We start from the raw sequence: 17,844 nt of genomic DNA on the forward strand, positions 1-17,844 counted from the left end.
AAAGTACGTAATTCATGACTGTAGATAAGTTTTTCATAAGTGGTAAATTCCACATTTACAAGGGCTTGTTATACCATGTTACCAGAGAACTAACTGAGTAAGAAATAGATATGCCACATCAGAGAAAACAGGGAAGACAGACAGTACTCTTTTCATGAAGAAGATGATTCCAAAATGCAAAGAATTGCAATTCTGGAAATAACTCTTTCTCTGAACTTGATAGCTTCCTAAAATTTAAAGCCCTGGGGCTGTTAGCATACACCCTTAATCCCAGTACTTGGAAGGCAGAGGCAGGCAGATCTCTATGAGTTCAAGGGCAGCCTGGTCTATAAACTGACTTCCAAGATAGCCAGGAATGTTATAGAGAAACCCTGTCCCAAAAAAACAAAAACAAAACAAAAGAATGCTTATGTGACAGAGAGGTGGCTTGTGGTTAAGAGTTTGCTGTGTAAAAAGGCCTGCTTTTGGATTCCAATGTCAACACAGCACTTGTGACCCCAATGTTATCTGGGCAGTGAAAGGATTTCTAGGGCATCCTAGTTGCCAGTCTTGCAAAAAAAAAAAAAAAAAAAAAAACAAGAACTTCAGGTTCAATGGGAGACCCTGACTCAAATAAAAAAGGAGAGTGATAAACAAGGATACCTGACACCTTCCTCTGGCCTCTGTGTACGGTATGCACACACTTATACACACCAGTCAGACACACATGATATAAGAATATAAGTAGTTAGGTAGAGATTTATAGCTATATACAGATGTACATATGTTACGGTTGGATGAAATTAGGAATCAATTACCTTAATACATTAGCTATATGGAAACTTTTAAAAGAGCTGTATAATTCTAAAAATCAGCATTTTGTTTTAAACAATGCATGCTATATAAAACTTATACATCAGTAAAGATATTAATTCACAGTGTAATGATTAGCTAGTAGACTACACAATATCCACACAGATCTATAGTAGAAGGCTACTAAAATAATGCTTAATATTCCAACTACTTTTCTGCAAGAAAATAGTAATTCCCTAACTTGGACAACAAATTCTCTAACAACTCATCATAAAATAAAATAAGAGAAGAATTTATTCAGGTGTTTTCTATTAAGTACAGCATCAAATTTACAAAATACAAATCAATCTCATTTCCCACTCAGTTTCATTATTTTGGAAACTGTAGTTTTTCTTTAAATATTACATATGCTAATGTATAATGGCTTTGTTATTCTTAGTTGAATAAATAGTTTTAATTCCAAGGGCCAAACAAAAATATCTTGAGGGGTTATTTATTTTTAATATTAATGTATCCTACACCACAATTTTGAGAACTGCAGTCTGTTGGTCTGAGATAAATAAATCTCTAACTAGAAATGATATTTGATGAATTTATAACTGTTGCTATCTTTTGACAAAATATACATAAAAAAGATTGGCATAAAAATCACATATATTCAAAATTCATGTTCATCTTAGATATACGGTAAAATTAAATAAAGATTTACTCTTTTGTACATAGATTGTTTAGCTGTAGCAATTACAAAGCTTTAATGAAGTAAAGTTTTAGCAAGTATATTTAAAACAAATTTCATTAAAACATTCTCATTTCCCATTTGAAACACGTCCTATGTAATCCCATAATGCTTGCAAAATTATATAATACTAACTTACCAAAAGTTGTTCCACCAGCTTCTTCACATTCTGCCCCATTTCTGGAGACTGAGATCCACTACAAGCAAGTTTTATTAGCATTGAAAGGAAGTTTTTACATTTTTTCACATTTTCTAGCACTGCCTGTAATAGAAAAATAATCACAAATGAGAGCACACAGAAAATAAAATACAGCAAAAGAAAAAAACTATATACAAGATACAACTGAAAGCTTACCGGAGAAAGACTAATCTGAGCAGCTACTGGGGTCTCTGCTTTGAGACTGGAGTCATTTGAGGGGGTAGATAACACTCCCAAACTTGACGGCTTCAGGATAGTTACAGTATTCACTGGCTTGACAGGAGGTACAGTCACAGACTGAAATTAAGTCAACATAAAGTTAAATGAGTATTGCTATGATCCCTTAGTGGAAAGTTCACTTGACCCTGAAAAGACTACATCTGACGTCTCTGCTCTCAGCGGCTCTCCGTCAGAACGCTGGACTAGAGCAGAGCGCACCTCCCTCTCAGCACCATTCTACTCCTCATTCTACCCCTCCTGTCGTCTACTGCACTGCTAGTCACCAGCTAGTCACTTTAAGCTCCTAATCTGGACACCCACCTGCAAGAACAAAAATAGAAAAGTAATTTATTGTCCCTAGGGTGGCCTGTGAAAAGCAGTGCCACACAAGTCTTTAAAGTATTAATAAAAAGATATTATTAATGGATCTGGGAAGATGACTGAATGCAAACATCAGTGCCTACATAGAAGCTGGACATGGTGGTGCACTCTAGAATTCCAACTGTTTGTGCGGTGGAGAGTGGAGTATCCTCACTGGACAGCTACTATAGGCCAAACAACAAGTTCCAGGTTCAGTGAGAAACACTGTTTAAAATAAGGTAAAGAGCAGTTGAGGAAAACTTTATTCAACACCATGCATACACAAGACAACACATATACACGTTTGCACTTCTCTAAAAATATATTTGTAATAGCAAATTTTCATACTTTTATGTACTATCCTGCTTTTTCTTAAGTATAAAAGTTATAACTAATTTTAATATGCTCACCTATGCTGATCTCATGTGGACCATCAAAATAAGCATAACAGCATTACAAGAGAGGGATGTCTTATTTCCACATAGAAAGGAATTTCGTTAATTTCTACATGTATCAGGATGAGGTGGTGTGATTCTAGCACCACCTACAGGTCAGAAAGTTTAACACAAAAATTATAAGCTAAGAACAAAATTAGAAAACCAGAGATACAGCAACAAATATACTAAAGATTACACAACAAAAAAAGCATAGTAGAAGGAACAATGAGCACAGAGAACACACTTGCAGCACAGCTGTAACTGAGACTCCTGCATTCTTCTTGAGAAAAGTACTTTCTGTAAAAGTCAAGATAGAGGTAAATGGATACCCAAGCTCCTTTCAAATAAACTGGTACATACAGACAGAATGTTCTGGTAAAATGGGAGGTAAATTTAAAATACTGATTAATGATGACTAATACCAGTGATGAAATTCTGGGTAAAACTAAGGGGTTGGAGAGATGGATCAGTGATTAAGACCACTTGCTGCTCTTCCAGAGAACCTGAGTTCAAGGTGGATCTAATTCTGCTCTAGTTACAGAGAGATCCAACCCTCTCTTCTGCCCTCCACAACATGAACATACACAGGACATATACATATATTCAGGCAAAATATCCATACACTTAAAATAACTTTTTTAAAGGATTTTTTCAAAAAGTCCAATTTCATTAAACAGAAAGCTTAAATACAGTATTTTAAGTGAATTCCTTCCCCAATTTGAACTCTTCCACATTTTCCAGAGATAAAACCTGTGACATGGCTTCTGAATCCTTCTGAAGACTCTTAAACTTTTATGTTTGTAACAATAAGGAAGACTCTTCAGGGATAAAAGTGGTTCACATATCTGAAATCCTATCACTTGGTGAAAATTAGAGAATCGGTAGTTTAAAGTCAATCTCAGCTACACACTAAGTTAAGTTAAACCTGGACTACAAAATTAATAATTAGGCATATAATCTATAAGGTTGCATTTAGAAAAGTGTGGCTTGTAATTTTGACTAGTGATTATGATGCCTTCAAGGCATGGTGGGAGTGGTTCCTCAGAGAAGTAGTGTCTACTATGTATGAAACAAACAGTATCCAGTGAAATGTCAGCTCACGCAGTGGTGTTATCCGTGAACAAAGTATTCATAGAATCTTACTTCCTTGCCAATATTTTCTTTTTTCACCAATTTCTGGTTTGATTCTTAAATGAATTCTAAAGGCCCATACTCTAAAGCTTGTGGCCCAGCCCCATGATACTATTGAGTGGTAATAGAACACTGAGAAAATGGAACCTAGTGCCCAGTTATTAAAGATGCACCCTTGAAGGGACTATTGGCAGTCACTTCTTCCTGTTCTTGACTTTCTATAATAAAGTGAGCTACCCTGTTGTGGGATAATCTTTTTGTACACTTGTAAAGATGTCTCTGCCTAAGGCACCTTCTGACAGGCTTAAAAAGAGCAAACAGCCAATAGCTACGCAAGAAAGAATAGGTAGAACTTCTAGGGAGAGAAAGCACTCTGGGAAGAAGAGATGCGGATTTTGCCAGCAGACTTGGAGCAAGTCAGATGTGCATACTGAGTAAAGGTAAAGAGCCATGTGGAGAGAAAAAAACAGTCTTGTGGCTGAACATATATTTAAAAATATGGGTTAAGTTATAAGAGCTAGTTGGAAACAAGCCTAAGCTAAGGTCAAGCTTTCATAATTAATAAGTCTCCATGTCATTATTTGAGAATCTGGTACAAAGAAAGACTCACTACACTATGCCCTGCATCATACATACTCATGATCTATACTGCGTCACTACAGGGCCTATAGGTGACAGATAAAAATCTACAAAGCTGTGACACAAATTAGAACTTTTCCAGTTGATTTACCTCAGTTATTTCTTGCAATGATGGAAAAATTACATACTCCAACACAAAGCTGTCTTTCATAATTCTTTCTGTACCTTACCAAATATGTATTAATGTCTATTCTGATCTTTAAAGGGCATGGGGAGAAATCTTACCCTGGTTTTTCCTCGTCGGTATTGAACAGACTTTCTTAAACTCAATCATAACTCTGTCTTAGAATTAAATATTCTAGAGCTGTCAATGGTATTTCCATTATTAGCAAGACTGAATTGCATTAATTAAATGTATTTTGGAGACAGCAGAGAAAATGCCTGGATTATATATGAAATGGATGTGTGTGAAGATTACTTATGAATGTTTACTAGATCGTGCTATATTTCAAGAAGGTCATTTTCTGTACCTGTCTGAAAGAGCAATTACATTAGGCTTGTTCATATTCAATTAGAAATACTAAATCTAGCCGGGCAGTGGTGGCACATGCCTTTAATTCCAGCACTCAGGAGGCAGAAGCAGGCAGATTTCTATGAGTTTGAGGACAGCCAAGTCTACGAAGCAAGTTACAAGACAGAGCAGTTATACAAAAAAACCGTCTTGAAAAACCAAAATGGAAAAATAAAATACTAATTCTAAATTGGTTCATTTAGACATTTATGTTCTTAACAATAGGCCTAATTATATCTTCACTAAACAAACACTGAACATAAGACCTCAAAATAGGTTTTGTTGGGGCTGGAGAAATGGCTCAGAGGTTAAGAGCATTGCCTGCTCTTCTAAAGGTCCTGAGTTCAATTCCCAGCAACCACATCATGGTGGCTCACAACCATCTGTAATGAGTTCTGGTGCCCTCTTCTGGCCAGCAGGCATACACACAGACAGAATATTGTATACATAATAAATAAATATTTAAAAACATAGGTTTTGTTTCATAATAACAACAAAAAGACATGTTTCCCAAGTCATTTTAAACAAACACTGACACCTATTCAAAGAAAAAAGACACTTTTAGAGAGAATCTACAGTCGGGCCTAATCAATAAGTACTCTAGTTCAAGAATAGTTTCCAAAGTTAAAACATTGAGGCTAAAATATACATTCTTCCACATAGAAATCAGGTCAATTTCTTAGCCTCTCTAACTTATTATTACATATATAGATGAATATAATACTCCAATTAACAAAGACGAATTGAGGTGATTAATGGATTGCAAGACATGTAAAATACCTAGGAAACGTAAAGAACACTAAGTGTTCAAAAATGGCTAGCCAATATTTTTTGAAGCACTATTTCTAAATTAGACTTGTGCTTATGACCCCAATTAGTAAAAAATAAGGTATATAAAAAGAATGATTAAATAAATTTTACAACACCAACAGAAGGACTCATCATCAGTACAGTATTCTACCTAGGTAAGCACCAAGACGATGCATCTTTCTTCATGACAGAAGAACCGTAACCATGGGTAACCAGACCATGGGACCCACTAGTGGCTCACATACAGAATTACTCATAAATTACCAACATAGCAGAACAGTATAATAGACTAAAGCAAGCACAGATAAACTGGGTCGATATACTTATTAGGGATGAGATTCTATCTTCCAAGATTCAGGATAATCACTAAGTCAAAACATTCTATATGGTACTTTGCCCTCGTGGTAGGACAGATACATGGACCAAGGAACTTAGGAACAGATGTATGAATAGACCCTTACTCAGTTCTAATAACCACTGGGAGACTCTGTGCTTTCCATTTCTGCTCACGGGGGACACATTTTCCTTAGGAGACCAGACATGACAGCTGTTATCTGGTACTTCCAGTGCCTATGTATTTCAGGGACCAGATGGAAAGGTGAGTCTGAACCTTGAGAGGGGTAATTAACTCCCATCATCTGAAAAGATGTAGTTGCTATCACATAATAGAGGATCCTATGGTTTAAATATCCCTTTCAAAACTCATTTTATAATATAATTGTCATTTTACTTATGCAAGGAGAGATTTGTACTGTCTTGGCTGCTAGAATTCTATTGGAGACTTTCAGTTTATGAGTTCCAGTAATGTCTCTGCTGCAAAGAAGAGACCTTGTGTAATTTCCCCAGGAAAGTTCAGTAAAGCCCAGCAGTGATCCAATGCCAACAAGGTACATGTGCTCTAACGTTCTCTATTAGGTTGGCTGGAACTTTATCAATCATGAACTCAGGCTAAACTTACTCTCCCTCTATTCACAAGTATAGATTTCTAAAAAATAACTTATCCATCATATTCTATTTTAGCATCTCCTTCTGGAATCTGTAATATGTGGTTGTTAGATATATTTATGAATACATCTATGAATATGTTGAATGCATTTATGAAACGGATGGTTAATAATACCACTTTTTCTTATTGCTACATCTCCAATGGTTCAGCCTGATAACAGCATCATATATTATATGCTGCCTTCAACGTCACATAGTTAGACACTTAAATATCTCACACACGCATACCACTTACTTGTCCTGAGGAAGCACTGGAGGCAGTGGATGCCACAGTAGTTCCTATCTGTGTCAAATTATTAACAGGAGCCACTGCTACTTTCTTCATTAATTGTGAGCTAGAATTCTTGGGAAAAAAAGACAAGATAACAAAGTAATTGATACTAGTCATTTTGGTTTTATTTTTTATTTTGTTTTATCGAGAAAGGGTCTCACTATGTAGCCTTGGCTGCCCTAGATCTCAATACGTCAACCAGGCTGGCCTAGAACTCACACAGCTCTACCTGTCTCTGCCACACCTAGTCAATATTAATTATTTTAAATCAATCAGTATTGGGAAGAAAATGAAAAGACTTTCACAAAAATATTTGCTATATACTGTATTTTATGAACATTCTATACTGTGACTTAACTGGTCAACTGACCAGCTAACATTTCTTAAAGAAGGCAACTGATTCACAAAATAACCTTTTCGTTTATGTTAATTTTCCAACTAAAATTTTAAACTTGGGCCAAGAATACTGTTCAGGGGATTAAAAAGCTCTTGTTATACAACCCTTATAATCTGCATATGATTCCCAGAACCCATGATGAAGACAAATCTAAGTCCTAAAGATTGTTCTTTGAGTGCCACACAAGCACTGTAGCATGTATGCACCCACACTCATACATACATACATACAATAAGAAAATAAAAAATAAAATCTTAAACTTGATTTGTTATACAAATAAAATGTAATATTTAATTATAAATAAAAGCTAACCCACAGTTAAAATAAATTAGAAAGAAAATGCACTATTGACAGAAAATAACTAATTGAGCAACTAGTATCAAGATTGCAAGTAGGACCAGGAAGATGGCATAAAGGTAAAGGCACTTGATGCCGACCTGAGTTCCATCCTGATAGGAGAGAAGTGACTTCTGAAAGTTGGCCTCTGACCTGTACAAGTACAGCTAAGGCATACATATTACACACACACACACACACACACACACACACACACACAGACAAACACACAAATGTAATAATAAAGTTTTAAAAGGAGGAAAAGAAGGAGGAGGATAGACAGGAAGGCAGTCAACCTTTGCATAGGATATCTACCTCAATTATTCTCTACCTTAATTTTTGAGGGAGTGTCTCACTAAACTGAGAGCTCTTGAATTTGGTTCTACTGGCCAGACAACAAATCCTGGAATCCTCTTGACTTTCCTGCCAAAATCACAGGTACATACGATATAGCACCTGGCATTTGTTTGTTTAGTATATCAAACTCAAATCCTAACGCTTGGGCTACAAGTAACTTGGGCTACAAGTAACCAACCAAACTATCTCTCTAATGCCAACATTTTTATTTAACTCAAATAAAATATTTTTGAGTTAAATAAAAATGTTGTGGTTTGAATGAAAATGGCCCCCCTCAGACTCATAGGAGTGGCACTAGTATGGCCTTGTTGAAGGAGAAGCAGCATGGTTGGAGGAGGTGTACCACTTGGGGCAGGCTTTGAGGTCTCAAGATGCTCAAACCTAGCCAGTGTGCCTCTCTCTCCCTGCTGCCTGCAGATCCAGATATAGAACTCTCAGTTCCTTTTCCAGCACCATGTCTGCCTGCCCGCTGCCATGTCCTGCCATGATTATAATGGACTAAACCTCTGATATGTAAGTCAGCCCCAATTAAATGTTTTTCTTTACAAGAGTTGTCATGGTCATGGTGTCTCTTCACACAATAGAAACCTTAACTAAGACAGATGTTCATAAGAATATTTTTAAATTCACTGACACAAAGTAATTTCAGAGGGTGGGGTGGGAAAAAAAACAAAGTAATTTCAGATACATAAAAAGATCAACAACTTTATAAAAAAGTCACTTCAAACAAGACAAAACTAATGAAATACTAAAGCAGACTCCTATACTACTTGGAAGTAATTTCTATAATATATGGATGAAAATGAATATTTTAAATAGGAGTCTTACTAACTACAAATTAAAACTGAAACAGAGATAGGTAGATGGCTCAATCAGTATAGTGCTTTTTCATAAGCATGAAGATCTGAATTCAGACCTCAGCACTACGTAAAAAGTAAACACACACAAAACCACACCAAAACCAACAGGTGGGGGGATTGCTGTGAAAGCAAAGACAGGAGTATTCTGGGAATTTGCTGATTAGCCTAGAGTCTAGTCCATCTGTGAGCTCCAAGTTCAATGAGAAACCAGTCTCAAAAAATACACCGAAGAGCAGCTGAGGAAGATATCCAATAGCTATCAGCCTCTAGCCCGTAGACTCATATGAAAACACATGCAGGCAGACAACCACATACTCACACATTCTAAAACCCTGACTCAGAATAGTTGTTTTCTTTCAACAGATGCATACTGCCCCTTTGAAAAATTCCATTGAGGACAATAAAATCACTGAGTATGAAGGTATAGTTTTCATTATTTTAGCAATTACCAAGTATCAAAACTAAATTGGCACTTAAATTATCTCAATTTTTTACTGGCAAACAGGTCCACATTTATATAAAGATAGTAGCTGGAAATTAAGGAAATTAAGGTAGATTACCGGCACTGTACAGATCTTGACTGTTTGAGCATTTGCTGGTACTGCTGGCCTTGGAGTTATGTTACTTGTGGTCTTGGCTCCTGTTACAGCTTGCTGAGGAGATACCAGCATCAACTGACCATTGTTACTTTTGATCAAAACTGTCCCTATAATTAAAAGAAAAACAACTGTGACTCTAAACACAAGCATCACATACTTTTGTCTCCCATTCCAACACTAGGAAATGCTCAGAAGAAATGCCGAAATATAATGAACTCCATATTCACTAATTAGCATAAGATGGCAAAATGTTTTCATTCAAAGCTAAGCTGAGCAAGCAGCACATACCTATAATTTTAGGACTAGGAAGCTAAGCCAAAAGGAATACAGGCTCAGGGCCAGGTGAGGGTACATAGTAAGAGCCTGTCTTATTAAAAAATAAAAATTAGCTGTACAAAAATATTTTTAAATCTTAGAATATAAAAAGATACTATTAAAGTAGGCAAAATACTTTTCCTTGATGATACTGATATTATAAAAGTATATTAAGATGGATGGGGCCTCAGCAGTACTTGATGATCTTGCAGAACCCATATGGAAACCTACAACCCTCTCTTTAAGTTCAGTTCCAGAGGAACTGCCCTCTTCAAGCCTCTGAGGACACTGTACACAAGTGGTCCAAACATATATGCAAGCAAAACAATCATACACATAGAACATTTTTAAAATTTACTACATAAACTGACCAAACAGAACAAAAATCCCCAGAAGAAATGTCATACAGATTAAGCATCCAAAATGCCTCTGACTAGAGGTATTTCAGATTTTTTAGAATATTTGCCTAGACTTTCCCAAAACATTTTAAACCTGAAACAATGAAAGCCAATATGCTCCAAAATCCAAAACATTCCAAGTATGACAGTGTTATAGTGAAGAATGGAATCTACCCTTGGTGGAGACATGCCATTGTTCCTTCAGAGTTAATTCCACAGGGAGGATTAAGGATCTGGTAAGGAATCATCCATAGGAAGGCAAGTTTACTTTTCCTTTCCAGAATCCCCACTCACCAGAGGTATCCCTCAGTTGGCACAAAAAGAACAGTTGAACCCCAAGGACCATGACTCTAGTGCTTTTATAAGGTATGTCTCTGATGGGAGAAAACCGTGGGAAAGGTCCACACACAGCCTACTCCTATAAAATGTCACTCCAAGAGAAACATGCCACAATTTTGTCACCACCCTAAATACCTCGTTGAAGGAACTGATCCTCCCAAAAAAAAAAAAATTATGAAAAATCATTAAAGAAATTATGGTATACTTAAAAAAACCCTCTTAATATAAACAAAAGGATGAAACAAGGAAATAGAAAACAAAAACAATTATCAAAGCTAAATGTCAACTATATCAAAAGCACAGGACTAAATAAAGCAAATATCAAATTCATTTTTTTGAATTTTCCTAAGACTTATCTTAGATTTAGAAACACTGAAAGTTTGAAACTGGGCACAGTAGAGGTTCAGCATGTGGGAGGCTGAGAATTCAAAAGCATCCTGGCGTATAGAGTGAATTTGAGGCCAGTCTAAGCTAACTATGAAGACCTACTCTCAAGAAAGAAAGGTGAAAAGAACAATCACACAACAGCAGTCAGAAGAAGGCAAAAGTCGCCGTAATAATAACAAAACAGAATCGAGCAAAATATGGCGGGCAGTGGTGGAACACACCTTTAATCCCAGCACTCGGGAGGCAGAGGCAGGCGGATCTCTGTGAGTTAAATGCCAGCCTAGTCTACAAGAGCTAGTTCCAGGACAGGCTCCAAAGCTACAGAGAAACCCTGTCTCAAGAAAAAAAAAAAAAGAAAGAAAAAAAGATGAACTGTGATGCAAAAGAATAAGCCAAATAAACGCTTTCCTCCCTAGCTAATTTTTTTTTTTTTTTGGTCATGGTGCTTTATGGCAGCAACAGAAATCCTAACTAAGACATTTATCAATGGAAGGGATGTGCAAAGACTTATATAATCCATGCTTGTCGATCAAAACAAAACTAAATCCCTTAGTAACCAGATCCTTCTTCTCAAAAGGAAGACCAAACAATTATTTAGGTCCTTAGTAATCTCAATCACGTGACCAGCTGTGATTAAAGATAGTGTCTCTTTCTGATTAAACACTATGGCTTTGCTTTAGAATAAAGTTTGTTACTTTGCACCTTGTGTGTACCTCCTTTATCTTGTTCCCTGAATAAGAGGCCAAGAATCGAGAAACAACAATCAGATTCTATCACAGGTAACAAAACTACAAAGCCTAAAACACACAAAGAAAAATTGTAACTGACAAGAACAATAGTTGAAAACTAATAAAATTTTCACTAAACATACAGAACTAGACAGATCAGGGAAGGAGGTGTACCTATTTTACACACAAGGCCCTAAGGACAATGCCTAGCAGTACCCCAAAAACTCACAGGAGATCAACAAGGAAGATAAAAGCAGTATAAATAAACTCAACACACATTCAGAGATATTTTACCCCACACTAAGATATGTACAGAGAAAAAATTTAAACATGAACTATTTAAACTGGGTGTGAAGGTATACATCCATAATCCTAGCACTCAGGAAGATGTAGGGAGATTACTATAAGATCAAGGTCGGCCTAGCTTATATAAATTTCAAGCCAATCAGTACTATGTGGAGACAGAGAGTACTGGAGAGATGAGGAAGAGGTTAAGAATGCTTGTTGCTCTTTTCATCAGCAGGATGGAACACCAATCACATCAGGAGACTTCTGAAACACTAGTTCCAGGGGATTAATTTTCAGAGAACACTTGGTCTCATATGTGCAAATCAATACACAGGACAACGTACAAAGAGATTAATAAAAATAAGACACTGAACAAGCAATGGTAATTTAAAAGTACTGAAACTATAAAATGTACTGTGTCCAACTGCAACTGGATAAAAGTAGAAATAACAGGAAGAGTTGATACATTTACAAACATACAGATACTAAATAGTACATTCCCAAGAAACCAATGGATCAATTTAAAAAATCATAAAAGAAATTGGAAAAAATACAGAGGTAAGTGATAATGAAAATATGAAATAGGAGGATTTATGTGGTCAATGACATATTTATAAGAAAATTTATAGTTACAAACGTCTATCTTAAAAAGATCTCAAATCATTAACATCCCTCACCTTGTGACACTGGAAGCAAAGAAAAATAAAAACTAAAACAATTACATTTAAGAAATGATAAAGAGCTAGTCAGTGGTAGCACACGTCTTTAATCCCAGCACTCAAGAGGCAGAGGCGAGAGGATCTCTGTAAATTCAAGGCCAGTCTGGTCTAGAGTGAGTTCCAGGACAGTCAAGGCTACACAGAGAAACCTCTTGGAAAAAAAAAAAGAAAAAGAAAAGAAAAGAAAGGAAAAAGAAATGAAAAAAATTAAAACGAAGATAAATGTAATATGGAACAAAAAAAAAGAGAAAAAGTTGGCTCTTGGAAAAAACTATCAAAACTGCAGACTTGCAGAGTGTGGGAGAAACAGGACTTTAATCTTAACCAGGATTTGCAAACAAAAAACCCTATGATTCTAGGAAAAAGAAGACTCAGAAATTACTAACATGTAGGATGTCCAAGGGAGCAGTACTTCCAGCTTGGTCTCAGCACCCAGTTGTACACTCACAGTGGGGCCTTATTATTCTCCCCACTATAATCTCTCAGCCAAGTACAGTGGTGATGTTGAGGGTCATCTGTCTATGTGTTACTTTCATTGGTTAATAAAGAAACTGCCTTGGCTTTTGATAGAACAGCAGTTTAGATAGGTGGAGTAGACAGAGCAGAATGCTGGGAAGAAAGCAGAGGCATAAAGCCACCCGCCATGAAGCTGCCAGATCAGACATGCTGAATCTTTCCCAGTGAACCACGACCTCGTGGTGAGATACAGATTATTAGAAATGGGTTGAATCAATATGTAAGAGTTAGCCAATAAGAGGCTAGATATAATGGGCCAGGCAGTGTTTAAAAGAATACAGTTTCCATGTAATTATTTCAGCTAAAGCTAGTCGGGTGGCGGGAGGCAGTCCGCCATCCTCTTGTACAACACAGTGGCTACTCAACAAGCATTCCGTTTGTTTCTGGGCTAATCACAGAGTAGAACCCTAAACAACTGCAAACCAATAAACAATAAATCAGATAAATTTATACTAAGAATTACTTTTAAACACACACACACACACACACACACACACACACACACACACGCAAAGGACAGGGTTTTTCAGTGTGGACTTAGCTGTCCTAGAATTCCCTCTACAGATTAGGCCAGCCTCAAACTCATAGAAATCCACCTGCCTCTGCCAAGAGTGCTTAAATTAAAGACGTGTGCCACCACTGCCTCATGTCTACAGATGTTTTTTGTTTAGTTTTGAGACAGGGTTTGACTATGTAGCTCTGACAGTCCTGGGAACTCATTACATAGATCATGCTGGCATTAAATATATGTTCCACCACACCTAGCTTATTTTGACTTGGTTTGGCTTTTTGAGACAAGATCTCACTGCATAATCCTGGCAGGACTAGAACTAGCTTTGTAGACCAGGCTGGTCTCAAACTACAGAAATTCACCTGCCTCTTTATCAAAAGTCTTATTTCCTGAAACAAAAGACAGTCTCATAGATTGTACCAAAAAACAAAAATCATCTATTTGCTACTTCCAAGAAATCAAACTCACCCACTAAAGACAGATATTATCTTAGGGTCAGATAGAAAGAAGTATTCTTAGCAAATGGACCTAGAAAATTTGCAGGAAAAGGGATGGAGCTGGAAAAATATTATACTAAGCAAGGTATCCCAGACCCCACGCCACCCCCCCCCAAAAAAAATACTGCACAACCTCTCTATTATGTGGATCCTAATTTTGCAGTTTTAGATTTGTCTATTGAAATGTGGAGTGTCTATAGGGCTCAGGCAGCCAGAAAGGCCCATGTGAGAAGAAGAGGGCTTAAAGAGTGAAGAGATAGTTTGGTATTGGCATAAAAAGAGACAGGTAGCCAATGGAATCAAATTGAGACCCAGACGTAAATCCAGAAACCTATGGACACCTTATTTTTGAGAAAGAAGCCAAAATTATACAATGGGAAAAAGAAAGCATCTTCAACAAATGGCATAACTGGATGTTGCATATAGAAGAATGCAAATAGATCCATACCTAGTGCCCCACACAAAGCTCAAGTCAAGTGGATAAAAGACCTCAACATGAATCCAGATACATGAACCTGATAGAGGAAACAGGAAATAGGATTGAACACATTGGCACAGAAGACAACTACCTAAACATAAAACCAGTAGCACAGACTCTAAGATCAACAATTAATAACAGGACCTCAAGAAACTGAAAAGTTTCTGTAAGGCAAAGGACACCACCAATAGGACAAACAACAGCCTATACAATGGGAAAAGATCTTCACCAACCCTATATCTGACAGAGGAATGATTTCCAAAATATATAAAGAACTCAAGAAACTAGACATCAAAAAAAAAACCAAAAACAAAACAAAAAACAAATGATCAAAGAACATAAACCAAGAATTCTCAACTGAAGAATCTTAAATGGCTGAGAAACACTTAATACAATGTTCAACATCCTTAGCTATTGAGATTCCATCTCCCAACTGTCAAAATGGCTAAGATTGAAAACACTGATGACAGCTTCTGTTGGACAGGATGTGGAGTGCAAACTTGTACAGCCCTTTTGGAAGTCGGCAAAGTTGGCAGTTCCTCAGAAAACTGGGAATCAATCTACCACAAGACCCAGCTATACCAATCTTGGGCATATACGCAAAGGATGCTCAATCATAGCACAAGGACACCTGCTCAACTATGACGACAGTAGCATTATTTAAAATAGCAAGAATGTGGAAACAACCTAGATGCCCCTCCATCAAAGAATGGATAAAGAAAATGTAGTACATTTACACAACGGAGTATTACTCAGCTGTTAACAACGACATTATGAAATTTGAAGGCAAATGGATGGAACTAGAGGATGGATCTATCCTGAGGGAGGTAACCCAGATCCAGAAAGACAAACACAGTATGTACTCACTCATAAGTAGATATTAGCTGTAAAATAAAGATTAACCATGCTACAATGCACTGACCCAGAAAGACTAACAAGAGGATTCATGGAGGGAATGTCTAGATCTCCCTGAAAAGGAAAAATAGAAGAGACCTCTTGGGTGGACTGGGTGTGGACGGACATGGGAACCTGAGGGGTCGTGTTGGGGGAGAGTACGGAAAGAGAAGTCTGGAAAGGAGGGCTTTTCAGGGGCAGAATGAAACCTGATGCAAGGGCAACTCCCGCAAAACTACAAGGGTAACGCCAGCTAAGACTTCTAGCAATAGCAGATAACATAGCCTCAACTGGTCATCTCAAGGTGACCCAAGACTTCCTAGTAGAGAGACTGGGAAACTAACCCAGCCACATAACCTTTGACCTACAGTCTGTCCTGTTTATGGGACGTGCTGGGGTAAGGGTGGCCTAGAGATTGAGGGAGTGACCAATTCAATAACTGGTCTAGCCTAAAACCCATGCCGGGAGAGTAAGCCCAGCCCTGAAATTGCCTGGAGCACCAGAGCCACAGGCTGGATGGCTCAAGCCTAGGATAGATACAAATTCGACTGGAGAAAAAAATGTCAAATATGATGATGCCTAATGATATTCTGCTACACTCATAGATTGGTGCCTAGACCAATTGTCAGACAGACTTCATCTGCAACTAATGGAAACAGATACAGACCCACAGTGAAACATTAGGTCAAGCAGAAGAAGGAGAAGGAATGCAGGAGCTAGAGGTGTCAAAAACACAAGAAAACAAGAGCCCACAGAACCAATTAACCTGGGCTCACAAAGACTGAACTGACAACCAGGGAGCCTGCATGGGACTGACCCAGGCCCTTTGCACATGTTACAGTTGTGTAGTTTAGTCCTCTTGTGAGACTCCTAATAGTGGAGCAGGGACTGTCTCTGACTCACTTCCTAGCTTTTAAGACCCTACTCCCCTTACTGGGTCACGTTACCCAGTCTTAATATAAAGTGATTAGTACAAAGGTGCTTAGTCTTACTACAACTTGATATGCCATGTTTTGTTGATACTCATGGAAGACCTGTCCTTTTCTAAACAGAAGGGGAGGAGTAGATTGAGGGGCAGGAATCAAAGGGAGGGGGTGGGGGAAAGACTGAAAGAGAAGAGGGTTGGAAAACTGCAGCCAGGATGTTGGATGGATGGATGGATGGATAGGAAAAAAGAATAAATGGATAGTAGAACACATATCATATGCAAGTAGCAAAGAAAATACTGAAGGTTAAAGGTTTATGCAATAAGAGACAGGGGACAAGGAAGAGGAGTGGGTACAAGATGGATTAATCTAAATTAAGGTAGTATGAAAAACCCTTAGGAAAATTCACTAATTTAGACCAGGTATGGTGGCATACACCTTTGGCCTCAGCACCCAAGAAGCAGTGGCAGACAGATCACTGAGTTTAAGACCACCCTTGCCTACAAAGAATTCCAAGAAAAAAAAAATCAACAATACAGAGAAACCCTGCCTCAAAAAAAAACATTAAAAATCCACTCAGTGGCAGTGGTGCACACCTTTAATCCCAAATCTTGGGAGGCAGAGGCAGGTGGATCTCTGTAATTTCAAGGTCAGCTTGGTCTACAGAGAAAATTCTAGGACAGCCAAGGCTGTTACAGAGAAACCCTGTCTTGAGAAACTTAAAATTTAAAAAAAGAAACACATAATAATAATAATAATAATAATAATGTATTTACAAAAAAATTAAAAACCTACTAATATAAATAATTTTAAAACATAATTGCAAAAGAAAGTTTAAACACAATTATCTTGCATTAGTGGACACTGTTTCCCCCGAAAGACATGAGTTATTAAAGCGCCAGACATGATATTGTAGAATATTATTTTAAGGTAGGTTACATCTGTTTATGCTCTGAACAGTTGTTTAACAATGCAACAATGTGTTGCTTTTGTTTAAGCTGCATTTGATTAATTCTGTGAAGCTGTGAATCTTTGCCTGTCTAAAACATCTGATGATCTAATAAAGAGCTGAACAGCCAATAGCAAGGCATAAAAAAGGAGCTGGCAGGCAGAGCGTATAAATAGAAGGAGAACTACAGGACGAAAGGAGCAACAGAACAAAGAGCAGAGGAGAACAACAGAGGCTAGC

The 17,844-nt window shown here is 37.3% G+C and overlaps 1 protein-coding gene across 1 annotated transcript in view; it reads right to left on the reverse strand.

Annotated features, from left to right (window-relative positions):
* The window catches only part of Taf4b (TATA-box binding protein associated factor 4b), a 107,264-nt gene that overhangs the window by 81,290 nt on the left and 8,130 nt on the right, over window positions 1-17,844 (reverse strand). Inside the window, exons 2-5 of the mRNA XM_048447920.3 lie at window positions 9,621-9,766; window positions 7,075-7,182; window positions 1,884-2,024; window positions 1,668-1,790 (exon numbers count right to left, since the gene is read on the reverse strand). Coding sequence (XP_048303877.1) covers window positions 1,668-1,790; window positions 1,884-2,024; window positions 7,075-7,182; window positions 9,621-9,766 — 518 coding nt within the window. The remainder of the gene's footprint in view (window positions 1-1,667; window positions 1,791-1,883; window positions 2,025-7,074; window positions 7,183-9,620; window positions 9,767-17,844) is intronic.

The sequence above is a fragment of the Myodes glareolus genome, chromosome 13 (genome assembly GCF_982192425.1).
Source record: "Myodes glareolus chromosome 13, mMyoGla1.1, whole genome shotgun sequence".
Classification (NCBI taxonomy): Eukaryota; Metazoa; Chordata; class Mammalia; order Rodentia; family Cricetidae; genus Myodes; species Myodes glareolus.